Below are 10,496 nucleotides of genomic sequence, written 5' to 3'. Positions count from 1 at the left end.
AGTATAGATCTGTACTCTAAACTATTAAGCAAAAACAATTTTCAACACAGATACAAATTGCTGGCAGAAGAAAGGGTACAGATTAATTTTAGGGTTGAATACATTTGATATTCTTACTTCAAATGTATTACTGATATAGAAAAAAAAAGAGAAAAAAATAATAATGTACAGAATATAAATTTGAACTTAAGATTTCGAGAAGATGGTATGTAGATTGATTCTAGATCAGTATGGAGAAAATTATTATAAATGTGCTCTTTTGAACAAATGTACAAAACTAAAACGAATTTCTGATAAATTAACAATGGTATCTTCAGTTCAAAAGTTTCACAGAATTCTAACCTTTTACAAGTATTTAAAAATAACTGCCGCTTTTGTTGACGAAACTACTATGTAACTGGGCCATACACAGAGTTGGCATGGGTCAAAGAAAGCTTGACCCACGACCCACTGACCCACCACCCACCGTGACAAACGACCCACTGACCCACCACCCACCATGACCCACTCTGACCCACCACCCACCGTGACCCACCATTATCCACCACCCACGGTGAGCCACTCTGACCCACGACCCACTCTGACCCACCACCCACGGTGACCCACTCTGACCCACCACCCACCATCAACCACTCTCATCCACTTTGATCTACTCTGACTCACCAAAATCCATCGTCATCAACTCTGAACACGATCCACGGCCTCTTCTGAACTCACTAAAGTGTTTACACATGTAATAAAACAAGACTGTGAAATTGTCACTAATCGGAGTTTGAATTTCTAGTCAATCGCTCAAGCACCACTCTATTACAATAACAGTGGATCTGACCTTTACGATATAAAATGGCAAAGTGTTTGTCAGTGAGGAAATTGAAACAGTTCGAGGTGGGGGGAAATTAGTGTGTGCCTAAAATATACTTGTACTAAGAGAGTATTCTTTCAAGTGTTAATTTCTGAACGCGTTCCACAAGAAACTTCTTTTCGCAGGAAAATACCCCTGTACAATATGGAAAAGGTTATGGTTTCTCAGTTCACAGTATTTTTCTCACAAAAGACTTAAAAAATCAGTTGTTCATAGGGTATAAAGGTGTTCGGGTACCATCTGTGAGAGCATCTCCATAAAGTATGCTCATAATTGTAATTTGTGTAATCACTAAAACACCACGTTAAATTTAAGTTACAGATATGCATAATTGCAATTATTATGAATATTTATTCAAAGTAGTTTACCTAAAGCAAAGAAGAGACTTACTAAAAATTAGGTACAAAGTTGAATAACACAAATAAGCCAATAGTAATACAAGTATACATTTTCCGTAACTCGTAATTTTCCACCCTAAAATAAATCTGGAATCGGATTTCTTTCCTGTTGGTAACTTTTTGGCGGTAAATCATCCGCAGTGAAATGATGTCCATCCTTCAGCCAAGAAATAACTAGCTCGTCTACTTTGAGCTTGTCTAGCGGTGGGCCATTAACATTGATGAGCAACAAGTTAGACAATGTTTGAGCACTTAGTGTATTTCTAATATTAGTCATCTGTAAATTCATAAGGGGAAATCCCCGTTCGCACTCTGTCGTGGAAATTGATAATATGTCTACCCGATTTCTGCAATTTCTCATCGACAATCTACTTGTTAGACTTAAGTCTGATAACGATTTTTCTTGGTCAGGTTTAAAATACTCAGCAATAAGTATCATCTCTCTATCACCATACAACATCTTTTCCATATCGACCATGTCAGTTGGCAATGTCGACCCATGTAGAACAGAAACTTCATCTACCACGCCTTTGATAAGGAATCTTGTGAATAAATTATCAATTAAAGCCTGATAAATTGATGATTTCTTATTTGTTTATAAATTTAATTTTCGTAATTACACATGAAGGTTTGATACCATTACCAAGTTCCCTCCCCCGTCTAGAAAGCAAAAGGGAACGAGGTTTCTGGAAAGTGTTCAGAGTTGAATGGGAATTTCCCTCCTTCTTCAACTTCAATTACCACACTGCTGTTTGCCATGTGCCAAATTACGATGAATTTCAATTAAATTATCATAGTATAATTATTTCCTTGTTGAAGTATCAATACTTTTCAGTGGAAAAAATGATGAAATTTCAAAGTTCCAAATCAAAGTAAGTAGACCAACGTAAAGGGAGAAAAAGTGTAAAATTTTCCATACAATTATGCGTACAATCCAAACTTCAAATTTCCGTGTAATTAAGCTTACAGTACAAATTTTATGCCTATTTTTCTTACAACTTTATGGGTTGATTGCCCTGTGCTGTAAGCGCTCCATATAATAAACATTAGCTTCAGCAATTATTATAGCAGAAAGCAATGGATATATGAAGCCAAGCCCTGTATTTTTTGTTTCTAATTTTTTTCTTAAATAACATCGATCGTTTTCGATCATTTTTACAAACCAACTCACTACCAATTTTCCATATATAGAAAGTGCCCCCCCGCCCCCAATAAAGGAGAATTTAAAAAATGCTAGGACACATTCTGTTTATTTTCAATAAAGAGTTAATACACTGAATTTCAGCTCCGTAATTTTAACGGCTTGCGAGATACTCATTTTTTTTTTCCGCAAAAATTTGGTTCCTCACTACCTCCTTAGAATATTATGCATTATAATAAAAGCAATATAACATCCCAATTTGGATTAAGGCCTAACTATGTACCAAAAGTAATTTCATTTGACTTTGCAATTTGACCGTGATCAGGCACACATAGTTACATTCATTTTTTTATATAAAAATTTATATTTTACCGTGATTCAAAAATGTATTTTTTCCAGTAGTTAGCTCTAAAAACTCACAGGTCTCGGAAGCCAAGTAGTAGTGTAAGTCCTATTGCTATTATTACTATTAAAAATATCAATATCCAAAAGTGCGTGAAGTTCTTTTTTCACTTGGTTAGATATACTCACCTCAGGTAAGTAGACACAAACAAGTGGAAAAGAAAGGGAAGTGAAGGTCTTGAAAGTAAAACGGAGACAAATTTACCAGTCCTCAGAAGATACTGTCTACAATACAGTGAGCAGAGAGGGTCGGTAGATCATACTGAGTTGGTGGGTCGCAGTGGGTGGTTGGTCGCAGTGGGTCACGGTGAGTGGTGGGTGGTGGGTCACAGTGGGTCACGGTGGGTGGTGGGTCGCAGTGGGTCACGGTGGGTGGTGGGTCACTGTGGGTGGTGGGTCGCAGTGGGTCACGGTGGGTGGTGGGTCACATGCTGTTGACCCACGACCCACTGACCCACCCAAAAAACTTGACCCACTTGACCCACTGCATCTCTGGCCATACACTATGGACGATTGTATACAATGCTCCAAATGAAGTCTTTGGTATCACGTGATCTGTGCAGGAAACGGGGACAATTTATATTTTATCTGTGGTTCCTGTAGAACTTTGGCTTGGTAGTATGTGCTGAATCTGAGCATTGATTTGGACTTGAAGCTACTGACAATTTTGCATCTTTAATTTTTTTATACGTATGCACTTCCACTTTTCTACTTTCGTTTTAGTACTAACGATATTCTTTACTCATCGCATATATAGATAGATAGATAGATAGATAGAGATAGATAGGTAGATAAAATAGATAAATAGGGTGTTTCAAAACAACACCGACAACGTTTGGGAGGTGATTCCTGACACCAAAATAAGACGAAAATTATAGACCAACCTGGGTGCACAAATGCTTCCTTTCGGAGTTATAGGCTGCCGAAAACATGAAAAAATGAACTTTAAAGGTCCATAGCTTCAAAACTATGGGACCTACCGTAGTCGGGTCAAGACTACTTAGGAACTAATTATGTGCTCTATCCAAAAATTAATGTTTCAGAATTCTAAGGTACTCACGCAACAATTTTTGTACAGGCAGTTTAGTTACGGGCATATAATCAGAAGTACTCACTAACTACCTCTATAAAAACTGTTGCGGAAGTACTGCAGAATTCTGAAACATGTATTTTTTTATAGAGCACATATTAGTTCCTTAGTAAGTCTTGACACGACTACGATAGACCCATAGTTTTGGAGCTATGCACCTTTAAAGAAGTTCATTTTTTTCATGTTTTCGGCAGCCTATAACTCTGAAAGGAAGCATTTGTGCACCCAGGTTGGTCTATACTTTTTGTCTTATCTTGGTGTCAAAAATCATCTCCCAAAAGTTGTTGGTGTTGTTTTGAAACACCCTATATATATATATATATATATATATATATATATATATATATATATATATATATATATATATATATAAGGACTCTTTCTTAAAATTATGATTCTTTGGTTATATGTAATTTTTATCTTATTTGATGGCAGTACTTGGACTTGAGCATTGACGCCAACTTTAATTACCTTGAAGTTACGCTTCTTTAAGCATTTCAATTTAAATTTCTCTTTTGTTTTACCCTTAATGATATTTGTAATCGTAGATACAAAACAGTTCTTTATGCAAACTAAGAATCTTGTCTCGTAACTAAGAAAATTACGAGTACACCTGCGTTGATTGGAGCCAGAGAATTCTTGTACAAGATAAAGCTGAATTTGAGTTTGGTGTATGTTTCAGCAGCACAGAGACTATATGAAATGTGAACCTACTGATTAACGTGGAATAAGAATCATGTGAGTTCACGACGGGAATTGAACCCGGCTCTCCCTAACACAAGATAGACAAACTCAATTTACGATGTCAGGGTATTAAAAAAAAAGTATCAATAAAAGAAGAGGAGACGAGAGAAAGGGGATTGAAACAGATTAAGAGAATAAAGGAGTCAAAGCAGAAAGAAAATGCATCTATCGTTATTCAAAATTGAAACCAGCATTTGGCAAACCAGTGTAATGAAATTTTAAGAGTTGAGTTTGAGAATTTCTTTTTATCATATTGTATAAAATATATTAAGAAGGTTTACTCCTGTTAAAGCTATTCAAATAATCAATATTATTTATGTATTTTTTTTTTTAGAAATAGCAATTGTAGAAAAATAATACTTGATTAGGTAACGGAATTCTAGGTAGTAAAAATATATATGATCAGTGGCGTATTTACGATTTTGTTTCGGGGGGAGGGGCTTGGCTAACTTTAGTCTTGGAAATGTGAAAATGCTGCAAGATATTTAATTTACTTTAATAAAGAAAATAAAATTTCGAGAGGGGCCTTAAGCCCGGAAGCTCCCCTCTAAATATGCCACTGTATATGATAATACTTAATTAGGTGAAAAATAAATTTTTGACAAACAGTGTTACTTGTCGTTAGCTAATGAGGTGCTCAGGCAATCACATAGCGTTCAAAGGCATTAGGAGATAAACAAAGCTATTACAGAGAACCTCAGGGTCGGAATTATGAAAATCATTTTTTATATTAAAAGGTAAGGGAGAGACCAGGCCATCACCCAGAAATCATCCTGAATTTATTCAAATTCGAAATTCACAATTCGACAACAGAGCCTGACTCGGACATAGGTGGACAAGCACTGCTTTTTTTTTTCTGTAAGTTGTACGATTTCATCTGGGTATATCGAATGCTGTCACTTTAGAGGTCCAAGCTTAACGAATTGATTTCCCACGTAATAGTAGACAGTTATTTCATTTTTATATCCTTTGTCTTTTAGTTTATGCAAATAAAGCCTTGCATTTTTAAATAATAATAATTATTAAATCTAATTATTGCGAAGCTTAAGTACTTTACTGTAATTTCACCAATTACACTCTAATAGTTGCTACCAACAACCTAACTATATTTTCCACCAGACTCCAATCCACGTGCAGACAATAATTGTGTCTGATCTCGAAACTTCATAACAAAAAACCATAGTTCCCACGTTGGATAGATCATGCATTTATTCTCAACATTCAACTACTTGGTACAATATCTGTTATACATCTTAATATAGCCAAAACTCATTTCAGTAATATCTAGGCAAGACAAACATTATTTTCCTAGAAAACAGAAGTTCCATGAAACAAAAAAGTCTCGCTTCCACTATATTATATTGTCTTTCTTCTTCTTCTTCTTTACTGTTTTACACTCGTTCTTCTCAGAACGCTACATCCTCCCACCTTTTGATTGCGAATAGCAATCAAAACAAATACCGTAATGGAACATTTACAACACGTCCACTTCTAGTGACTACTTTTCGTTCATCACCACTTGGCTCTGCCATCGATTCTTCACCTGTTCCAGAGTTTTCGATCTTCTCAACAGTCTTAGACGAAACCTGTTTACTTTGATCGGTCGGAAACACTATCTCTAAAGGATATAATTTCTGTATAGGTTGAGTTAAAACTCCACTCGATGTTTTCACCTTTACCACTCGAACATGACTATCTACACCAGGACACAATTTTATAACTCTCCCTAGTGGCCAGTTAATTCTTTTCTTATCTTCCGTTGCTACCAAAACAACATCTCCCAGATGCACTTCTCTACCATGTCCTTTATCCCATTGCTTTTGCACCAACAGACTTAAGTACTCATTTCTGAACCGGTCTCGCAATTGTTGTCTAATAGCACTCAACCTCTTGTATCTCTTGATCAATAATGTGTCTTCCACTTGGTCCAGGTCAGGCACTCCAACTTCTTGAACATCCTGTATGAACATAGCGGGTGTTAAAGCAACAAAATCCTCAGTGTCCTCAGATATATACGTCAAAGGACGACAATTAATTATGGATTCGCAGTCACATAAAACAGTAGACAACTCCTCAAAATTCAAGGAAGCTCTTCCTAGTGTTCTTCGCAACATATTTTTCAAGGTACGTATAATTCTCTCCCACCATGGAGCTCCTGGGGGAATAAATTTCCATTGAATTTTATATACAGAGCAACTCAGTTCTATTTCTTTCCAATCAATAGACTTAAACAAATTATCAGTGCCCACAAAATTCGTTCCATTGTCACTGTACACTACCTTTGGTCTACCTCGTCGTGCAATAAATTTTCTCATTGCCAACATGAATTCACAGGAAGACAAGGAAGACACTAATTCTAAATGCACAGCTCTATACACCGCACAAGTAAATATCACTATCCAAACTTTATTTCCATCATTCAATATAAGCGGTCCTGCCAAATCAATTCCTGTTATCTCAAATGCTAAGGCATCATGCACTCTATCATCAGGCAAGGGACTTGTAACTGTAGTCATTCTTCCAGCGTCTTGTTTCCTACATGTGACCCATTTTCGTATTACATTTTGTACAGTTTTTCTTCCGCGCAATATCCAGTAATTTTCTCTTAACTTACATAATAAAATTTGGGTTTCTGCATGGTTCATCCTAACATGTTCCTCCATAACCATTCTGTGAACTAACTCATGATCTGACGGAAGTACAAATGGACTCCTGAAGTTCTCTTTATCATCTCTTCTAACAATCTTCGTTTTCACTCGGATCAAGTTTTCTTCGTCCTTGAAAGTCATCAACGTCTTCAATTTCTCACTGTCGTCATTAAAACTCTCCTTTTGCATGAGGTATATTAACCGCCTTTCTGCAGCGTTGAGCTCCTGTACAGTCAACTCTCCGACATTTCTGTTAACTGGTACAGTTCGACAATTTATAATAAATCTGCGCATCCAAGCTATCATACGTAATACATTTTGGTACTTGGAGGAACGTCTCAAATACCACACATCTTTGCACTGTACAGTCATCGCGACTATCGTCTTCTTTCTTTCCTTATTTATTTCAACTTCGTCGCAAGCGCTTTCTTCTGTAGGCCAATCAGGTTTTCTTAACTTCAACCAATCCGGTCCCTCCCACCAACGGGATTTCACAAAAGTTGCGGCATTACAACCTCTGCTGGGAAGGTCCGCAGGATTAGAATTACTAGGTACGTGTCTCCAACACGCTATGTCACTCAACGAACGAATTTCCTTGACTCTATTGAACACGAACACACTCCATGGTTCGTTCTTTTGAATCCAATATAACGCAGTTGTAGAATCAGTCCAATAATTTACGGGAATATTTAATTTCAAACTACTAATAATATTATTCGCAAGACGTGCACCAATGCAACATGCTAATAACTCAAGACGAGGGATACTTATTTCCTTCATAGGAGCAACACGTGCCTTACTGGCTACCAACTGAACTACGACTTTACCATTATGTTCACTCTTCAAGTATACGACACAAGCATATGCATACTGACAAGCATCACAAAATATATGCAGAGACCATGACTTCCTTGATTCATCTACCGACAAACATTTCGATATTCCTATTTGTTTTAGCTGATATAAACCTTTTACCCATCGATCGAACTTTCGTTTTACTTCAGGAGATACTTCCTCGTCCCATCCTGCTTTCTTGCGGAAACTGTCTTGTAACAAAAGTTTAGGTACTAAAGTCACAGGTGACAGGAATCCTAATGGATCAAATATGCTATGAGCTACCGCCAACATTTTCCTTCTGGTCACAGGTTCTTCAACACCTTTTAAATTATTCAGATCACACATAATAACATCCTTTTGTTTGTTCGAATACATGCCTAGAACATTGGTACTGTCATGATTTTCACTGTTATCATCTACACTATTATATTCCCATCCACGTAAATCAAATTGTGCTTCAGCTAATAACTTCTTAGCTTGTTCAATAAATGAGGTGAGTTCTTCTTCATTACGCACTGATGTAACACAATTGTCAACATAAAATGATTCTTTCAGCTTTTTAGCTGTACCCTTGTACTCTGAAGAAACATGTTCTAAGTGAAACTGTATAACAGCACTTAACATAAATGGACTACAATTGACACCAAAAACTACTCTACGATGCCGGTACACTTTTAAGTTTCTTTCAGCAAAATTCCTCCACCACAAAAATCTCAAAAAATCACAATCCCTTTTATTAACAGCTATCTGTAGAAATGCCTTTTTAATATCAGATATTACCCCTATTTTATGCTCTCGAAATCTCAACAAAATGTCAGTAATCAACTCCACAAGATTGGGACCTTTCTCTAAACAATCATTCAACGAAGGTGAATTTCGTACTTTACACGAAGCGTCGAAAACTGGTCTAATTTTTGTCGTTGATCTTTCTTTGAAAACAGCTCTATGCGGGAGATAATATCCTGAATCTCTAACCTCATCTGGTGGCACTTCTTCGATTATTCCATCTCGTAACCATTCATTGAACACGGACTCATATTCTTCATACTTTCCATTTACAATTAATTTTTCTGTAACCAAAACACATCTTTTTTCTGCTTGTATTCGGTTGTCAGGTAGTTCTGGGTGACATACTTTCCATGGAAGACTGACTTCGTACCGTCCCTCCTCATTAACTCGTACAGTTTCTTTAAAATGAATCAAAGCCGCTTCATCCGATTCTTTTCTGGATTTCGTTTCTGTTGGGTCCAAAATTCCTAGTGTGTCTAACTTCCACAAATCTGATATCCTTGCATTCTGTGTCAGTAGTGAAATAACATTTAATGTTGAAACTTCATGACAGCTATCTTGTTTGTTTATCGGCACCTTTCCCATCATAATCCAACCTAACAAAGTTCGACAGCAACTAATCCACATTTTAACTTATGCACTTTATTTGTCATAAGTTGACCAGCTACATCTGCACCGATCAATAATTCTATTTCTCTGTCATGATCTCCGAAATCTGACAGCCAAATTTGGTTTCTTTTCATTTCTGCAACCCATGGTCCTGGCTTCAAACTTGGTATTTGAACACAAATAACAGATCTTTCCAACACTTCTAACTCACATGAAAACTTTTCTTGCATGTCGCAGACAGTGATCGTATAACAATTGTGCTGTTCCTTATTTGTTTCAACTCCGCCAAACAACATATGTTTCACGGTTTCTCTTTGGGTTTTAAGATTCAGTTCTCTTGCGACCCGTTTCAGAATGTAAGAGCGCTGAGAGCCATTATCTATTAAAGCTCTTACTTCACGCATTTGTCCGTTCACATTCAGTTTTACTTTCACAGTTTGTAACAAATATTGATCACAGAGATTTTGGTTTGTAAGCGTACACGTTTTCGATTCTTTACAATCACCGGTACTTTTACCTTTTCTTTCCACACTCACTGGGCACATCACAGAAAAATGATTTCGTTTACACTTAAAACAGTTGACCTTCACTTTACAAGACTTTGTTTGATGATACGGCTGAAAACACAAAAAACAACATTTATTGTGCAAAAGAACTTTCTTTTTCTCGTCCAGTGACATGTCACGGGCCTTGGAACAGTTCTGTTCACGATGTGATTCTTCACAAAATAAGCACTTCTTACCTGCTTCTGTATCCAATTTATGACTTGACAACAAATTACTAGCTGTGGGGATTTTGTTTTCAATTCTCATTTCCTTCTTTGAATAACTTGTTTTACTACTTGATACCTTGAAGCCTGTTTGTGCTAGAACGATTCTTTCCTCTCCTTCCACTTCATTTTTCAAAAACTTCAACAACTGATTCATTTTATCACTGTACGTTACAACTGATTCATTTTCAGTGCTCCTTGTATCAG

At 36.6% G+C, this 10,496-nt stretch overlaps 1 protein-coding gene across 1 annotated transcript; it reads right to left on the bottom strand.

Moving 5' to 3' along the window:
* Positions 1-6,085: 6,085 nt before the first annotated feature.
* On the bottom strand, positions 6,086-9,496 carry LOC145679567 (uncharacterized). Its single transcript, XM_081750144.1, has one exon. It carries the CDS (start codon positions 9,494-9,496, stop codon positions 6,086-6,088), a length of 3,411 nt encoding a protein of 1,136 aa, XP_081606270.1.
* Between the last annotated feature and the right edge of the window lie 1,000 nt (positions 9,497-10,496).

The sequence above is a fragment of the Thermobia domestica genome, chromosome 2 (assembly GCF_964235325.1).
Source record: "Thermobia domestica chromosome 2, izTheDome1.hap1.1, whole genome shotgun sequence".
NCBI classification, from domain to species: domain Eukaryota; kingdom Metazoa; phylum Arthropoda; class Insecta; order Zygentoma; family Lepismatidae; genus Thermobia; species Thermobia domestica.
Note: the sequence above shows the minus strand (reverse complement) of the source record. Positions and strands in the feature narration are given on the sequence as shown.